This window comes from Somniosus microcephalus, chromosome 18 (assembly GCF_052327205.1).
Source record: "Somniosus microcephalus isolate GS21.2 chromosome 18, FLI_Smic_1.0, whole genome shotgun sequence".
Classification (NCBI taxonomy): Eukaryota; Metazoa; Chordata; class Chondrichthyes; order Squaliformes; family Somniosidae; genus Somniosus; species Somniosus microcephalus.
In genome coordinates, this window is record NC_141004.1 from 63,810,923 (window position 1) to 63,830,205 (window position 19,283).

Here is a 19,283-nt window from a genome sequence, read left to right on the forward strand (position 1 = left end):
AGATTAATCTTCAATTCCTGGAAATTCCAGGTCCCTCCTGAAGGGTTGGTAACCCTACCAATCATGGAAGCGAGCGCGGTTGATAATGCAATAGTTTTAACAGTGAGGTGGACCGACATTTGACTAGAAAATCCTTTGAAGGATTATAGGTAATGAACTGTGTATTCTATTTGGTCGCCTAGTGGCCTTTACTGGTTCTGTACGTTCCTATAGAAATAATTTTAACATGAAAAATTGTAAATAAAGAACTGAACTTCTTTCTTTCCTTCCGATGTTCATTCACGTACTTTCTGAGTCAATAACACTGAGCTTTCACCTGTTGTTGGACTATAATGGAAAACTTTGGAATTTATTTGTGAAAAAATAAATGTGTTAACTCTCTAATTATTCAACACTTTCTGCGTTTGCAATGTTTTCTAAAGTGACTGCACTTCAGCACCAGTTTTACGTCTATCGTGCATTGACACAAGGGTGTGCGGTTAATAAGAAAACTGCAGTCCTGTGAGTCTGAAAACATGGCTTTCAGTCTCAGTATGTGACCTAGGTACACGCACAGGAACTCAACCCACTGCAGTAGAACAGTGAACTTTCTGTTACTGACAGTGTCACGTGCATGGGCATTCAAGTACAGTATGCATCCTGTTAATCTCAGTCTCTGTGTCAGATTCATATATAAACAGGTTTCGCATAGACTGTGGTAGCACAGCTACATACTGCTGGTCTTGGTTCCAAATTCATATTAAAGTACCCCAAGGACTTAGAAAGTATACACAGTTCCAGGCCTATATGCATTGTAGAATGACTTAATAGGCTGTGCTAGTACAATGTATACCCTGTTACTTGTAGTCCCAAATCTATATACAGGTACTTAATGGACTGTTCCAGCACAGTATATGTACTGTTAGGTTCAGTGCACAATCTATGTACTGTCTCTGGTGCTAAGTGCATTATTATACATGCTATGTTCAGTTTCATTCTTAGTTTCATATCCATGTTCATATATGGGTGTGACTAAACTGTACTAAGACAGTGTACATGCTGTTAATGTCGGAGTTGCAATTCCCAGTCTAAGCGCTAGATCCAAATCCAAGATATAACTGGATGCAGGTTGCCTTCTTGTGGCAGAAGCATTAAAGCAAGTATCACATTCAGACAAAAGCAAGTTCCTTTCTCAAACTTCCAATGCTTCAGCGATGTATTATTCCCGCCTAATACTCATTAACACCGTCGGAGCCAAACCCGCTAGCGCAGGCCATGCATGTGTTGGAACGCTCTGTTGTACTTCAATGGGCCAAGATCAGAGGAAGATGAAGGAGTTATACGTAGATCCCTTCTCGGTTAAAACTGAAGACCATTGAGTTCTGGAGATCTTTGGTTTTGGCAGGAAGCACTTCACACTTGAGGGAGTCTGGATGGAGCAGAGTCTCTGTGGAAGGAGAGAACACATTAGTGCAAGAGTAGAGCCATCAAAGGTCCAAAAGAGTGAACTCCCAGTATCTTCCTTGACTAGTAACAAGAATTTGGATGGAAATGGGCATAAAATGGCCAGTTAGCCCATTCATCTCACTGCTCCAGAACCGACTGGATCATTGTGTCCCACTACTGCCTCAGCCCCAAGCCTAAATACCCCTCTAATCTCCAGTGACTTAGAAATCTGTCCATTTCTTATTTGAATGTTCACTGCACTCAGTTACACTTTGCTCAACAGCTTTGTGACTCGAAGGGCTGGATTTTCATTGAGGAGGCGGGTAGAAGGCGGGTCTACAACTTTCGGGGTTGTAGTCCCGCCTCCATCGAGTTCTAGCCAACCCACGTGATTTTGACTTGATTGACCTTGTTGAGCCCGCCCAGTAGGCTCAGCAGGCCAATTAAGGGCCACCCGGCAACAGGTGATGTCACAGATTGATATTTCACCTGTCAAGACCTTTTGAAAGATGAAATATCAGCGTTTGACAGCAGTTTGAAGCTGTCAAACACTGACAATCTGTACTCCAGGTTAATTCCTTCCTCTCAGGATGATTTAGAGATCTCCCCGGAACAGAAAGCTGAATGCTGGAACTTTTGACAGCTCGCAGCCAATCTGCTTTCTGTGCCGGTGAGATGAGGGACTCCCGAGACCTGAAGGAAGGAAGGCTGTAAAGGTAAGTAAAGGTAAGTAAAACTTCTTTAAACACTTTACACACACCAAAGACTCATGCACCCATCACTCACCTGAACACCGGACATCTCGACCCCTCCAAGCCCTTCAGCCCGACGGCCCACCTCGCTAACTTGGCGTGGTTTGGAGCCGTCGGGAATCCCACATTTCAGCAATGAAAATAGGGATTAGGCTAAAAACTGCCTGTTAACTGCCTGTTAACAAGCAGTTAATTGGCACTAATCCCCTTCCCGCCTTGGGGAGGCGGGTCCCAGCACAGGTCGGGTACCCGCCTCCTTTGAAACTGGCATGGAGGCGGGTTGGGGTGGGATGGGTTCGTGCCCCCCGATTTCGGGATTTTAACCCCCCACATGCCTCCAATTCCGCCTCCACAGCCCAATGAAAATCCTGCCCGAAGTGTAAATCTGGCCTGTGTGTCAGAGGAGCAGAGCCCCAGGAATTTTGCAGCCTCAGAGTCTAGACTCAATCATGCAGAATGACCATTTGAGTCAGATACCAGAAGCCTGTTGATGCCCATAGAAGTGTACTCTACAATAATTCACTGTCGTCGGGACAGGAGCGGAGAGAAGAGGCAGACAGATGCTGCTTTAATCAGAGTATCGCCACCTCCTTTCACTATCAGTTTCGATTCACAGTAACATAAAACTAAAGCCATTCAGAACAATTGCTCCTTTTACCAATGTGTTGGGTTCCAATAAACTGTACCCATCCATGCAACTACTGAAACACATACAACTACGTGAACATTCATTTTATGAATGGAATACCATCATGGACATACATTTGAATTACCTTACCAATTAAAAGTCACTTAATCTTGTCATTCTGGAGTTGGCAAGACCTTTTGCATTGACTACTGCATGGACGATCGGAATCACATTGACCTATCAATATGGTTGTTGAGAGGGGAAACTGATTATGGCCATCAAGGTAAGGGATATCAACGATAATCAATGGAGCTCTGTTTTGCTTTTGTTACCCAATGTCAGCATCAAGCAGTCCTAGGTCAGATACTTCCCTGTCTATGCCAAACATTGGGCCAGATTTTGTTGTGAATGGCGAACGAGCAGTGCCCGCTGTTTGTTAGACTTACACTTGCCCATAGACTTTCTATGGGATTTTGTGCAGCAAGTTGCTATCAGCGAGACATCCAAACAGCGCAGCACCCTCTATGGGGTATCTGGGACCTGTGTGATCAGAGCAAGCAACTGTGTGTCTCCCTAACCAATCAGTAGAATCGTTAATGAGCTGCACAGAGTCTGAACCAGGAAGCGTAAGTTAGAATAATGAATTCAATGTCAAATCAGGTACAGAAAGCGAAATAAAGAGAGGGAAAGAAAGATTGAACTAAGAGGGAGAGATAAAAGAGACAGAAAGAAAAAGGTTAAAAAAAGTAATTTAATTTTTCTTAAATCTCCAACAATAATTAAAAGCTGAAGGAATGAAACTCCACAGTTAATTTTCAGTCCTAGAGAGGTTGCTTGGCAGTGATTAGACTTGCCATGCCGTTAAAAGCCATGGCAAGTCCTAACTTTTGTGCCGAATTTAGTCTGTATCTACAACATCGGCAGAGGAACTTCACACCGTTCAATACATTTGAATGGGGAGCCAGATGGTGAGATGCCATTTCACACAGCTTACGGAGCAGCAGCACATCTCGGACAGCAACTTCCGGATTTTCACGTTTAACTGTGCATGTGCGCTCACCGGAAGTTGCTGTCCAATTTGCGCGTAAATAACGGTGAGTGCTGTTAGCTTCACCTTTATATCACATCAAAATCCGGCCCTATGTGTCTTAACTACAAAGGGAAAAGAATTTTCCCCATTCTGGTGTGACATTTCCATCTCCCATGCTGCCCATCCTTGTGACTTCCTCTGGGTGTCAGCTTGGCTCAGCTGGTGGCGCCTCTCGCCTTTGAGTCACGTTATGGTTTCAAACCCTACCCCAGGGTAGACACTTCTGTGCACTACAGCATTATTGGAGAGATATTAAACCGAGGCCCCGTCTGCCTGTTCAGGTGGATATAAAAAATCCCACGGCACTATATGAAGAGCAGGAAATTCTCCCAGTGTCCTGACCAACATTCCTTCCTCAACCAATGCTACCAAAACAAATTAACTCATCATTTGTCTCATTTTTATGTTTGTGGGATCTTGCTCTGCGCAGATTGGCCGCCGTAGCTGCGTATTCAATAACAGTGATCACAGTTGAAAAGGAGCTCGTTGGGTGTAAGCACTTTGGGGCGTCCTGTCAGCACGATAAGGTGCTATATAAAGGCAAGCACTTTCTCTGAAAGCGCATAATGGGCACGTGCTCATTCCCCTGAAGACAAGTGCCATCCAACTGGCACACATCGCCACCAGAAAGTGAGGCACGCCCCAGAAAGAGGAGAAGGAGAATTTCAAAGATTAAGAATGTGACAACAAAATAAAAGTAATGAACAAGAGGATGAAGAAGAATGTTCACGCTAAATCGTGGCCATTGTTATTCACAACATATGCAAAGACAAAAGGTTATACAGTTCTATTGTCATGACTAATAATAAATGACTATTATAGTCACACTGCCTCAGTACTGCTTTGTGTTCAAATCTCTGGAGTGGGGCTTGAAACCCATGACCTTCTAACTCGGAGGCGATAGTGCTACCACGGAGCCATGGAGTTTCACTCACAGGTGTAAGGCAATATAGAAAATGTTCATACACATTAGGAAGTGATTGCTTCATAGCTAAGTCCTGGTGCTGAAGGTGACAGATCACCTGAGGTAGCAGACAACAATCACGAGCTGTAAGAATTGATAGCTGAAGCTCTCGATGAGCTCCTGTCTGCAGACTACCATCGATTTTGAAGCATGGTGCCAATGAATCTAAGGAAGAGTGTGAATATACCAGGAGTCACAGCTCTGACCCCTGAATGAATCCCTGAAGTGTTGATAACTGTTTTGAAACTTTGAACTCAATTCAGTAACAGCCAAATGGCTTGAGGCAAGCTCACAGCCACAGTGCTGGAGCCATCATTTGTTTGGAATCACTCAAACTGGTTATTGTGCAGTACAAACACAGGTACAATAAAAACTAAGGGTAAAGTTACAGTATTTTCTAAGTACGCTGTAGCCTCTTGCGCATTCCCCATTTTCTTCAGCCCGCTATTGGTGGTGGGGCCTTCAGCCACCTAGGCCCTAAGCTCTGGAGTTCCCTCCCTAAACCTCTCCGCCTCTCTCTCTCCTCCTTTAACATGCTGCTTAAAACCTATCTTTTTAACCAAGCTTTTGGTCACCTCTCCTAATGTCTCCTTCTTTGGCTCGGTGTCAATTTTTGTCTGATTATGTTCCGGTGAAGCACCTTGGGATGTTTTACTACGTTAACGGCCAGTTGTTGTTGTGCGCACCGGGGCTGGGGAAGCTTGCCCACCGCTGGAGCAGATCGCAAAATCATGAACGTGGCAGGCAACAGGCAAAGTTTCCCAGGACAACACTTACACGGAAAATTACCGCCCCTCAAATTCCTTTTAACTTTAGAACTATAGGGCCTAGAAATTCAGTATAGCCACTTTTGGGGCGGTAAAGTCGGGCGGCCGCTAAAGTTTGCGCCCGGCGCAAAGTCGCGCCCCCTTCGCCGATATTCAGTCGCATCGCCCCAAGAGGTTGCTGCTGCACTAAAACAGGCGATGCACGACTATCTTTAGGCGCTAAGCCGGCGGTGCTGAGCGATACCCCCGAGGCCGGGCGCAGCGCAGGTGCGGCGAGTTCTTGATTGACGGCAGACACTCTGGCGCCGGTCATCTCTTAAAGGGGGAGGGTGGATTTGTTTGCCTGCCACGCCCTGCACACTGCAGCCCTCAACCTAGGCCTGACCACTTCAGCTTCACCTGTACAACGCCCAGGACTATGGAGAAGGCCAGGGAGAGAGCGCAGCGCTTCAGCGACGGAGACCTGAGGGTGCTGGTTGGCGGAGTGGAGCGCAGGCGCCATGTTTTGTTCCCAGAAGGTGGCAAGAGGCCGCTGCCCAGTGCCTACCGGAAAGTCTGGAGGGAGGTGTCCAACAGGGTGTCTTCCAACAGCGTGGTTGCCAGGACTCCTGTGCAATGCCGGAAGAAGTTCAACGACCTCACTCGGGTTGTCAGGGTGAGTACTCTTTCCAGTGTCCTCCTCATCCTTGCATGTGCACCTCACATTATGGGCAAAGGGACCTGAAAGCCCTAATGGCCAGCCCTCATCCAGCAGCTATGGGACTGGCATGAAAATCAATTGCACATTCAGCACTTTACACACTGTCCAAGCTATTCGACCATGGGAGGCATTGCAGACAAGATCAGGGCTACACACTGTGCAAGCTATTCGACCATGGGAGGCATTGCAGACAAGATCAGGGCTACACACTGTCCAAGCTATTCGACCATGGGAGGCAGTGCAGACAAGATCAGGGCTACATACTGTGCAAGCTATTCGACCATGGGAGGCAGTGCAGACAAGATCAGGGCTACACACTGTGCAAGCTATTCGACCATGGGAGGCAGTGCAGACAAGATCAGGGCTACACACTGTCCAAGCTATTCGACCATGGGAGGCAGTGCAGACAAGATCAGGGCTACACACTGTACTTAGAGGCCGTCCTTTCTCTTGCAGGCCAAGGTTGCACACAATCGGCGCAACCGAACTGACACCGGCGGAGGCCGTCCTGACCTCAAAGAGCTCTCCGACCTCGACCAGCGTGTGGAGCGCATTATGGGAGGCCGGCTGATTGGCCCCATCGCCAGTGGAGATGCCGACCCTGTTCTGGGCACCAATGGTAAGGGCATCACCTTTTGGACCTCTCTCGTTCCACTTGCGCATCAGATCAGCATCCTTTGCCACTGTCCGACCAATGCGGTGAATGGCACCACTCATGCCTCCCTCGCTGCCGCCCTGTCCTCACACTAAAGCTACTCTTGTGCCTTCCTGCTTTCAGATGGTGAATCACCAGGTGAGGAGGCGGGCCCTCAAGCTGCCACTGTCAGCCCTTCAGAAGACGAGGAGGAGGAAGAGGAAGCCGGCCCATCAGTGCCACCCTCAGCCGCGCCAGCCCATGGCGATGTAGGGGACACGTCTTCCCTGGAGGGGAGCCGGGGGGGAAGGGTCGGAGGAGAGTGAAGCTCCGGGGCCCAGCGGCCTGCAGCAACGCGGGAGGGGTGGGGAAGCTCGGCGGACTTCTCCCCAGAGGGTGAGTGCGGCCTCCAGTCCTGTGACGGTGAGCGCAGAGGAGGTGCGCCTCCTAGAGGAAATGGCCATCCAGGCTGAGCGCAGGCACACTGAGCTCATGGCTGCAGTGGCAAGGATGCCTGACTCCATAGAGTCACTGGCAAGCAGTGTGCAGGAATTCGGGGCAGCACAGGCCAGGAGTCTGCAACAATTCAGTGCAGCACAGGCCAGGAGTCTGGAACTATTCAGTGCAGCACAGGCCAGGAGTCTGCAGGACTTCGCGGCAGCACAGTCGGCTTCTAGCCAAGTGCTCAGTCGTGCCGTCCATTCACTGGCTGGTGTCATGCGGACACAGACCAGGGCCACACGGGCACTAACTGCTGCCACCCTCGCTGGATCAGCCAGGCATCGCCAGGGCACTCGCAGCGCAGCAGCAGCCCAGCAGTCTGTCCTTCAGCTGTTTGCTGCGCATGCTGCAGTGTTGGCCCGTGCGAGTGCCAATGTGTCAGGCGACCAGCGAGCACCTGCGATCTGCCAGGTTGCCACCATTCCTGCAGCCGACACTGTCACTCCGCCATTGCAGCTGCCACGAGCTGCTGGACAGACTGCTGCCGCCCAGCCAGAGTTGGAGCAGTCAGCAGCCGGCCACTCCAAGGCCATAGCTGGTGCAGGCCGACCCCCAAGGGCATCTGCCGTCTCGCCATCTGCCCCTCAGCAGCCTTCCCCCAGCCTTGCTGCAGCCACTGGGCTCCCATTGAGGAGGAGCAGCAGGGCGGGCAGGGGCCAGGCAAGGATGCGCAAGGCATCGCCCTCGCAGGGCAAAAAGTAGAGGCATGCACAAATGCCTGGTGCTTGTTGTAAGGCCGACACTGGTGCAGTTGTTTTTGTGTAAGGCCGAGACTGGTGTCTTTATTTCTTTATGTAAGGCCGAGACTGGTGTCTTTCTTTCTTTTTGTAAGGCCGAGACTGGTAGTTTTGTGTTTTTGGAGGGGGATTCTCCACATGAGCATGTAATGTGGGAAGGGCAGAGGTTTTCAATAAATTATTGTTGTTAAATTGCAGTGTGCATGGTTTTTTGGTTAAGTCCTGGTTGCCCTGCTCGGCTGAGGGCTTGTGGAGCGGCTACATTCATCTGCTGACATTGGCACAAGCCAGTCCCTGAGAGGGGGCCTAGAACCGACGTTCAATAAGCCGGCGACGGGCGGCCCTTGCACTTTGTGCCTCCCTCCTGTGCTGGTCCTCCTCCTCCTCCTCCTCCTCCTCCTCAGGTGGTCCTCCAATCTGTGGTGGCAGTGGCTGAGTCCTGCGGATAGCCAGGTTGTGCAGCATGCAGCAAACGACCACGAAATGGGAGACTCGCTCCGGCGAATACTGTAGGGCTCCACCGGAACGATCCAGACAGCGGAACCGTTGCTTCAGGACGCCGATTGTTTGTTCGATGATGTTCCTGGTCGCTTGATGGCTCTCGTTGTATCTCTCTTCAGCAGGGGTGCTGGGCGCACGGAGCGGGGTCATCAGCCAGGTACACAAAGGATAGCCTTTGTCCCCGATAAGCCATCCGCGTGGGTGAGGCTGGGCCTGGAACATGTCTGCCACAGAAGTCTGTCGCAGGATGAAGGCATCGTGGCTGCTGCCTGGAAAACGGGCATTGACAGCTAGGATGAGCTGCCTGTGGTCACACACCAGCTGGACGTTCAGCGAATGGTAGCCCTTCCGGTTGCGGTAATCCTCGGCATTCTCCAGAGGTGCCCGCAAAGCCACATGCGTGCAGTCAATGGCGCCCTGCACCATGGGGAAGCCCGCGAATGCTGCAAAGCCCATTGCACGCTGTTGCTGCTTGGCAAGGGCCATGGAGAAGGAGATGAACTGACGTCTCCTTTTGAAAAGGGCATTGGTCACCTGGCGAATGCAGCAATGCACGGCGAACTGGGAGATGTTGGCAATGTCCCCAGTAGCGGATTGGAAGGAGCCGGTGGCATAGAAGTTGAGAGCCACCGTCACCTTCACTGCCACCGACAGAGACGTCCTGCTCCTCAGCTGTGGCTGCAGATCACCGCCAAGCAGCTGGCAGATCTCTGTGACCACGTCCCTTCTGAATCGCAGCCTCCGAACACACTGCTCCTCAGACATGTTGAGATAGGAGAACTGCTGGCGGTATACCCTGGGTGGGTAAGGCCTCCTTTGCCGACGCCTGTTGCCCCCTTTCCGTCTAGCCAGGGCTGCCACTCTCTCACGGCGTCTGTGAGCCCTTTGGATGTAATTGAGAAAGCCTGCGTTGACACCCATTGCAGCCCCCATAATATGCTGGCAAACAATGAGATGTCAATGAAGGCAAAGACTACTGGAAATCTGTGGCCTGAAGCCAGAAGTACCTGTCCGAGTGTTGGGCCAAAGCAGAAAGCTATCTACCTTGGTCTCTCTCCAAAGATCTGTTTCGCAAGAGGGAGTGCTGCGAAATGGCAGCCTTTTATATTGCAGGAGGAGTGCCCTTTAATTTGCGCCCCCCGCGCCCCGCATCGGCTGAGCACCGTTCCACTTAACAGTCGTTAGGGCCGCCAGGCGCACAATGGGGCGTTGCCACTGAAGTTCCGGTTGGGGGCGCACAAAGGGCGTTGCACGAGGAAATGACGTCATGATCTGCGCGCGCAGCTGAGCGCGCGCAAAGACTTTGCGCCGCCGCTAAATCTCTAGTGAAGTTGGGGCGAGGCGCAGTTCTCGCTGCGCCCGGGCGCTACCCGCCTAGCGCCCAACATCTACTCCTCCTAAGGCGCTAACGGCTGGCGCAACCAACTGAATTTCTAGGCCTAGATGTTTACAGCATAGGAGGTCTTGCAGGCCAGCTCTTCACTTGATTTTACATAAAAAGTGAATCACGGTTGCATCTTATAGAGCAACTAACTTTGTATTGTTGCCCAGTTGGGTGAGTCCCATGTGTCGTGATTTTAGAATTATTTCAATGAGGAGACATCCAACACCATGTTGGAGTAATGGTCCTGTATCTGGGTAGACGGGGGGAGGGGGGAATTGGAATTTGGAGCAGGGCCAGGTATCTGTTAGCTTCTGCGTTGGAATTAGGACGACGGGCACTTCTGGGGCTCCTGCCCTTCAGTGCGGGACATCACTGAAAGAGGTGGGACTGGTGAGATGGCACTGTTTGGTGGAAGTCTGGCCAGTCTGCCTCTATAGCCCCGGTGCTACATACCCCTGCATGAACCTGGTGTACTCGCACGTACTGCCAGAAGTGGAGCCAACAAGACTTTGAAAGGCCGGGCTCCTTATAGCAACCAATCCCGCCGCCACTTTTTCGAGCACTGGGGACGTCTTTGTCCAACGCGGCCAGGACTCCGATGTTGTGACAAGGCCTCATTTGGTGGATGCCCCAGTTGCACTGCAAGAGGCGCCCACCTGATTCATACCTGGAATACTGGACAGAGTCAAGGGTGCGCCTTGCCGAGGATGGCAGTCCCGCTCCGCCATTATTATGGTAGACCAGTGGATTCTCCAATCGGTATTTAGTTTCCCAGACTTCAAAACTACTGGCTCGCATGAGCGGCACCAAAGGCGTAAATCCTGCCTCAAAGCAGGGCTACATATAGGCCCTGATTTTCTGCCAGCCGTCGGGCGGGTTTTCAGGCGGGCGGGGGCCGAAAATCGTTGAAATAGGGGGTCGTGACCACCCCCCCCGCCTGATTCCCCGCCCCGTCCGACTTTCGGACCGCCGTTTCGCCGCAAGCCGATTCAATCCCGCCCGCCGCTGGCGGGACTGGCCGTCGGGACCCTAATCACCAATTATTGGCATGTTTAATGCCATTTTAAGGGGCCCTTGCTATTTTCAAGGGTTCCCCACGCTAAACACGCCTGCGGGGAACCCCGCTGATGAAACCTGGCGTGAAGCTTGCCGGCTTGCTTGCTCTCAGCTGCAGGTCATTCGGGAAAGCTGCGATTTAATCGGAGAGCATTTGTATGTTGAAGGACCTTGCTGTTGAAGGCTTGGGGCTACTTCTTCAAGGCTTAGGCACAGCTGTTTGAGGTTGGAGCCTCACACACTTCTCCAATGTGATCTCCTGGGAAGCCCCTCTCGCCACCCTCACTCAGCGCTTCCTCAGCGGAGGCATCTACGAGAAGCATGGGACGCCTTTTTTTCCTTCCCTTCTTGCCATTAAAGGATCTCCAGCAGCAGAGGTGGCAGCAGCAGAACCAGGAACAGCAGGATCAGCAACAGGAGCACCAGGCTGCTGCTCACTCACCTGAAGCTGCACAGGCCAGAAGGGGCCAGCGCTTGGAAGTGGCTTGAGAGCACCTTGCTGCGCTTTAGGGGGCCATGGGGACCCGTTTCTGCACTGGCAGTCCTACTCAGAAGGACTTCCATGAAGGTCTGGTTTCTCTGTTCAATAGATGGCCATTGCTCTTCAAGAGATGTCATTCTCTTATGAGCACTCACCATGTTTTCCCTACCCTGGCGACTTATCTCCTCCATGGAGGTTGCCAACCTTTCCATGGTGATGCGTTCATGCGCCAAGACTCCACAAAGGCTCTGCTCATGGTTGCTATGGACTCCTCCATTCGCTCCACACTCGCAGCGACCCTTGAGACATAACCTGCCAGAGACTCCTGCACCCTCAGAGGTTGGAGCTTCCTCTGAGGAGTCTGGCTGCACAGCCTCTTCCTCCTCCACAGTGGGGACGGGGGCTCTGCATGGTCCTGTGGGGGAGTAGAGGAAGGAGTTAGAGATGTGATGCCAAGGTTACATGCACATTCGAGTTGACATCTGCTGACACCTGCATCCATGCAGCCTTGGTCTCAGTGGGAGGCCTCTTCCTCCCTGACCTAGGGAAGAGGACCTCCCTGTGGGCCCTAACACCATCCAATAATGCCTGCAGTGAAGCTTTGTCGAATTTGGAGGCAGCTCAGGATCTGGCACTGGCCACAGCTGCTGCAGGCTCCTCTGCCATCCTGTATGGTTCGTTTGGAAGCCAACAGAGGAAGCAATGCTTGCTGTGGACCTTAAAAGCAGCACAAATGATGACATCATACTGTGGGGCTTCCTGACTGGAAATGGACAATTAGCAAGGCTGCCCACACGCTGGAAATTAATTGGCCACTTGAGGGAAAATTGCGTGCAGCTGGCTGACCCATTTTTTTGTGGGTCAGAACCCCACATTCGGGGAATCTGACCATTTCCCACACAATCCACAAAATCAGGCCCATAGAGTTTGAATAGAGCTCAAAGGCCCGTGCCTAATTTAAGCAAATGCTCTTTTATCTCTGTAAGCCTTGGGTGACTATTAGACAGGTTGCACTGCATTAACATGTGTGCTTTCTTTTCTAGGTTCAAGAGGCTCATCATCCCTCTCCCGCTCTCTGCAGAGCTCTCGGGCAATCTTAACCCCACCCCTTTCCTCAGTGTATGAAGGTTCTGACCAGGAGTTGCTGGATGACTTGCTACAGCTGGTATAACAGTGGGGTTGGAGGATGCTGCTGATTTGAGAAGGTGATTCATCTACTTTATTAACTTGAGCATCCCTTCCCTCATGACCTCCCGCTTCTCTTTATTTACTTCTAACATTCCCTCCCTTATCACTCTTCAAACTTTCAATGTTATTTGTGTGTGAGTGTGTGTGTATGTGGGGTGGGACACCCTGCAGATATTGACCCCATCCTAACTAGAAAAGGACAGTGTCAGCTACTGAAAGGAAACCAATGCCATCATTGCAGTAAGCAAGTGTTTCATTAATCTTCAGCAACATAATGTGCAGTAAGTCAACAAATTGTGAATACAGAAATCTGATAACCTCACAAACTCTCTGCATTCCCTTCAAGGCCTTCTGGGTCTGGAGATCCTATTTCTAAACCTATGTCGCTTAAAATGTACATTCTCTTCTCACATTAGTTTCACAGCCCAAAAACAACACTGTGCATTTATATAGCGCCTTTAACATAGTAAAATGTCCCAAGGCACTTCACAGGAGCTTTAGCAAACAAAATGACACCTAGTCACATAAGTAGATATTAGGACAGATGACCAAAAGCTTGGTCAAAGAGGTAGGGGCTAAGGAACGTCTTAAAGGAGGAGAGAGATCTAGACGTGGAGAGGCTTAGGGAGGGAATTCCAGAACTTAGGACCTAGGCAGCTGAAGGCACGGCCGCCAATGGTGGGGCGATGGAAATCGGGGATGCGCAAGAGGCCTGAAATGGCATTAGTTTCACAACCTTAGTGTCAACTGTGACTCAATTGGTAGCACTCTTTAGGTGGGAGAGGCTAGGAGTAAGCAGGTACTGCTGGTTGCCTGATTACTGCAGGGAGTTGGAGTGAGTCTGTAAAAAGTTGGTGGTGGGTTTTTGTTTTCAGGTTTTAGGGCCTTTTTGGCCCATAAACAGCAGCCAGATGGCTGCTGAGGGGCCTGGAGTGCCGGGCCCCTCAGAGGACAGTGTTCCCAAGGTTAATTTAATCAGGGGAGAAACTGTGGTTGGAAGGGAGAGAAAAAGGCCCAAAGATTTGGGCCGGGACCCCAGGAGGTTTGGAAAAGAAAACACGGTGGTGGTTCAGTGCGAGGATAAGGAGATACGAGCTTGGGATATTATCCAAGCGGTACATGAGGACTGTGGCGAGGGAAGCTGCTTTGCCTGCCGACCAAAGCCGAATGTTGGGTTCGAGGTGACGGTTAGTGGCCGAGAGGAAGTGGAAAGACTTTTACTCAGTTTGAAGGTTGGTGATGAGTTCTTGGAGGTATCTCTGCTATATTCGGAAGACGTGCTGGTCTCATTCTTAAACTTGCCAGTTTATATTGAGGCCGAGGTGCTAATCAAAAAGTTGGAGTCGTGGGACATTAAAATTTGCTCAGCAATAAAGAGGAGATACTATCCAGGAACACGGGTAGCAGATGGAACCCGTTACATAAAGGTGTGGTTCCCAGAGGGGGCTGAAGTCATTACCGTACAGCATGAAATTTGAGACAATGGAAGGAGTGCAGTACTTCCGAGTACTGCATGATAACCAAGTGAAGGTTTGCTATTATTGTCTTGGACACGACCATCTTGTAAGAAATTGTCCAGACTTGTACTGTTATAATTGCGGCGAGTCTGGACACATCGCTTGGAGCTGCAAGGCAGAGAGCTGTGGGGTGTCTCACAAAGGCCCCACCCGCTGTGAGTGTGGGGCAGAAGGAAGCTCTATGAGTGATGCGGAGATGGGAGAAGGAGCAGGAGGTGTGAGTGGAACGGCCGGAGGAGCGGAGCAGGCGGAGGACACAGCTGGTGAATTGAAGGAGAAAAGAGCGCAGGAAGAAGCAGAAAATTGCAGAGCAGAGAACAGGATGGAGGTGGTGGAAAACATACCAAGTACAGTGGAAAAGGACAAAGACATCAGAGAGCAGCATGGGCCAAGGGCAGAGTCGAGCCATAATATGGTTCAGCTCTCCCTAAAGAATCTGGCGTCTGTGGGGGGAGAGGAGGAGGGAGCGGGGTGCGTGGTAAATGTAAGTACTCCAAAGAAAGATGGGGAGTCGGGCATCTCGGTGAGCAGGAGGGGGCAAGACAAGGAGAGGGTACAAGAGGCAGAAGCTTTAAAGGGGCAGCAGGAAGGGAGCGGCGAGACAAAGACGCCAGAAAGGAGCAATATAGGTGCATCATTGTCCCAGAGAGAGAAGGATCAGGGAGCAAGGGTCAGCGGTGGAGATGAGGTTGAAGGGAGTGGCACTGTTGGAGAAACCGTGATAGCAGGAAGACTCTCTATGGGAGATGAGGGGCAGGATTTTCATTGGGCCGTGGAGGCGGGATTGGAGGCATGGGGGGTGTTAAAATCCCGAAATCGGGGGTCCCGACACCATCCCACACCCAACCCACCTCCATGCCAGTTTCAAAGGAGGCGAGTACCCGCCCCGCACTGAGACCCGCCTCCCCGAGGCGGGAAGGGGATTAGTGCCAATTAACTGCCTGTTAACAGGTAGTTAACAGGCAGTTTTTAGCCTAATCCCTATTTTTAAGGTTGAAGTGTGGGATTCCTGACGGCTCCAAACCACGCCAAGTTAGAGGAGGCGGGCCGTCGAGTTGAAGGATTTAGAGGGTTCGAGATGTTGGTGTTCAGGTAAGTGATGTGTGCATGAGTGCAAAGGTAAGCGTGTTTGGTGTGTCTAAAGTGTTTAAAGAAGTTTAAATTACCTTTTCTTACCTTTACAGCCTTCCTTCCTTTAGGTCTCGGGAGTCCGTCATCTCACCGGCACAGAAAGCAGAATGGCTGCGAGCTGTCAAAAGTGACAGCCTTCAGCTTACTGTGCAGGAGGGATTTCTGAGTCTGTGGAGAAGGACTCATGTTAGAAGTAAGACTGTCAGTATTTGACAGCTTCAAAGAGCTTTCAAACACTGATATTTCATCTGTCAAAACCTCTTGACAGATGAAATTTCAGTCTGTGACGTCACCTGTTGCCGGGTGGCCCTTAATTGGCCTGCTGAGCCCGCTGGGCGGGCGCAACAAGGTCAATCAAGTTAAAATTGGCCACATCTCGATGGAGGCGGGACAACAACCCCGAAAGTTGTCGTCCCGCCTCCATCACGTCCCCTGAATGAAAATCCAGCCCGATGTATCTGAAAGGGAGCAGGATTATGTATCTGACAGGGAGCAGGAACAGAAGGTTACAGCTTGAGAGTGAGGAATTAGAGGGGGCAGAGACATGGAAGTGGGGGGTGGGATCGTGTGGAAAGGAAATGTTAGTGAGGGGCAGAAGGAGGGAGAAGGGGCAGCTCCTCGGCCCAAACTTAATGCAAGGAAGAGGCTGAAACCGCAGGGAAGGTTCAGACAGGAGGTGAAAAAGAGCTGGAGGCTGCAGGAAAAAGCAACTGCTGGCCGAATAGTTGGGAAGGAGCATGAGAGGAGGGAAGGGCCAGAGATTAAATGATGATGAGGAGATTATCAGGCATACTTCCCTTATTCGGAGCCATGATTACATTGGTCTCGATTAATGTGAACGGACTGAGGGGTGAGAAGAAATCGCAGCAGTTGTTGCAGGGTTTTAAAGGCACTGACTTGTGGGGTCAATTTTGCCAGGCCCGAGGAGGCGGGATTGGAGGCATGTGAGGTGTTATAATGGCAAAAAATGGCGTGCGAGCCCGATCCCGCCTCCGAGTAATTTTCCCAGAATTGGAGTTTCAGACCCTGTTTCCATCCCCCTCCAAGAGCCTCCTCTGGAACACGCCAGTGAATCCTGGTGGCCTCACAAGTGGACTGCTTACTAACAGCTGCAGCTCCACCATTAAAAAGGAGTTTTCAGCAATCATCATTTGCAGGTGGCAGAACTTTGTTGTCTCGGGTCTGGGGAACTTTAGCGGCCTACTCATTGTTGTGGAAGAATGGAGCCTGACACCCATCTCCAGTGTGACCTCCTGGGAAACCCCTCTCCCCACCTTGACTGAGCACTTCCTCAACTGAGGCATATACCAGAAGCATGGAAACTATTTATTTCCTTTCCTTCTGGACATCAGATTCGGACGAAGACCAGCCGCGGCAGCAGCAGAACCACGAGCAACAGCAGCACCAAAAGCAGGAGCAACAACAGGAGCGCCAAGCTGCTGCTCACCCACCTGAATCTACACAGGCCAGAAGGCGCCAGAGCATGACCACATTGCTGCCTGGGATGCAAGGGACGCACTCATGTTGGCCAGATTTGCTTAGCCTGCACAATCAAACACTTTTGTCTCGCACCTTCTTACGAGAACATCGACAATGGACAAGAACCTGCAAATTCCTATCACTCTGACCACCATACTGACAATTGCAAGTCGCCCTAAGCCCTCATTGTGGAAGCCCCATTTGCGAAATGACACAGGCCACAACTTCAACAGTTTGCCATCAAATCTGTTTATGATACTATGACAAGGATGGCTGGTCCAAATACAATACATCACAGCACCCAAGTGACCACCCTTGTGACTACTTGTGCATTATCTTCCTCTTACACGTGCTCCTACATGATGCTTCCCCTGTGGCTTCAGCAGATGTGGAGACACCTTGCTCACTTTCTTGCTGCTGCTGTCTCGACGCCTTTGGCGAGCGTCCTCTGGGGTTGCGAACCTGTGAGGGCTCGGCAACAGTCTGCTGCTCCTGCAGCTGTGCAGGTGCTGAGACGCCCATCTCAGTTGGGTGAGGACTCTGGTGGGGCTCTGACCGAGGGCTTTGCAGTGGCATGGTTGTGTGAGCACTTGGAGAGGAGCCCCCACTTCCTTGTTGTCTGCCACCAACGTCCCTCTCATAGGTCAGCCCCACTTCAGAGCTAGCAAGTGGCTTGACAGCACATTGCTGCACTGCAGGGGACCCGTCTCTGCACTGGAAGTCCTACTCCAGAGGACTTCCATGAAGGTCTGGTTCCTATGCTCAATAGTTGACCATCGCTCCTCAAGAGATGTCATTCTATTCTGAACAATGACCATGTTTTCAAGACCATGGCAACTAAGCTCCTCCATGGCCGTAGCCATCCTCTCCTCTACAGTAGCCATCCTCTCCTCTACCATAGCCATCCTCTCCTCTACGGTAGCCATCCACTCCTCTATGGTAGCCAGCCTTACCACAGAGTTAGCCATCCTTTCCACGGAGGTTGCCATCCTTTCCGTGGTGATGCATTCATTCGCCAATGCCTCCACAAAGGCTCTGCTCATGTTCGCGATGGACTCCTCCATTTGCTCCACACTCGCAGCGACCCTGGAGACAAAACCTGCCAGAGACTCCTGCATCTGTTCCTGGAGTTCCAGCACCGCTCGCCTTCTGGATGGACCCGGAGGCACAGGGTCGACATGCAGCTGAGCTGAGCTGGCAGAGTCCTGCGCCCTCCGACGAGGACTCTCCACTGCTGTCCCTGTCTCCACCATCTGCTGATGCTCACTTGTGAGCGCTGATACACCAGGTGACAACACTACTCTATCTCGCGAAGGTCCCACCGAGGTGTGAGTGTCTGCACTGGTGCTGGGTGTGCTGAATTCTGCTGACGCTGCGCCCTCAGAGGTTGGAGCTTCCTCTGAGGAGTCTGGAAGCTAAGGCTGTTCTTCCTGGAGAGTGGGGATGGGGGCTTTCGATGGTCCTGTGGGGGAGTAAAGGAAAGTGTTAGAGATGTGAGGTCAAGGTTGCATGCACATTGATAGTGCAGATGATCATAAGTCAACCTGTTAGAGCATCAGATTCATTATCAGTGACTCATGCAATGTCAATGAGAGAGATGCCAATCTATTCTGTCACCAGCTTGCTGTGATGCGCCCGTCTGTCCATCCCCCACTTGGGAATCCTCCTCGATTCTGGCGATTTCCAGGGCGGTGAGCTGGGCTACTGAGGGCGGCCCTCCTCCTGTCATGGCTCTTTCCCTCTTATTGTGGGCTCTCTTTTCCTGCAATGAGGGACACAAATGGAGTTTGAGTGAGAATGAAGGAGTGAGTGTAGAGAATCCATAGCATAGATGCTTAGAAGGAGACAAAGGGCCCTCCCTGTGTGTTGTAAGTTGTTGTTGTTGCATCACAGTGATAGGGAGTGTGAGGGCTACATGGTCGAATAGTTATGTGAATGTGACCATAGAGAGAGAGGCAATGGGTAAGGGTGCAGGGATGTAAGTGTCAAGTGGGATGTAGAGGAAGAGGTTGGCAAAGCAGAGTGCTGGTGAGGATAGGCGATGGGGATCAGATTGAGAGTGATGGGAAAGTCATACTCACTTTTCCTGTGCGGAGAAGGTCATGAAACCTCTTCCTGCATTGCAGCCAGATTCTGCGGCTCATCGATATGGAGCTAACCTCCTGGGCCACTTGCAGCCACACAGCTTTAGTCTGATGGGGTGTCTGTTTTCTCCCTGAGGAAGGGAAGAGCACCTCCTTATTCGATCTTGCTCCCTCCACCAGAGCTTGGAGGGAGGGCTCATCGAAGCGTGGAGCACACTTTTGCCTGCTGGTGGACATAGTCGATCAATGAAGTCCTTACTACAA

The 19,283-nt window shown here is 51.1% G+C and overlaps 1 protein-coding gene across 1 annotated transcript in view; it reads right to left on the minus strand.

The window, feature by feature from the left end:
• Window positions 1-276: 276 nt before the first annotated feature.
• The window catches only part of LOC147105325 (ras association domain-containing protein 8-like), a 72,792-nt gene continuing 53,785 nt past the window's right edge, over window positions 277-19,283 (minus strand). The window contains exon 4 of the mRNA XM_086011583.1: window positions 277-1,426. Coding sequence (XP_085867709.1) covers window positions 1,317-1,426 — 110 coding nt within the window. The 3' untranslated portion in view covers window positions 277-1,316. The remainder of the gene's footprint in view (window positions 1,427-19,283) is intronic.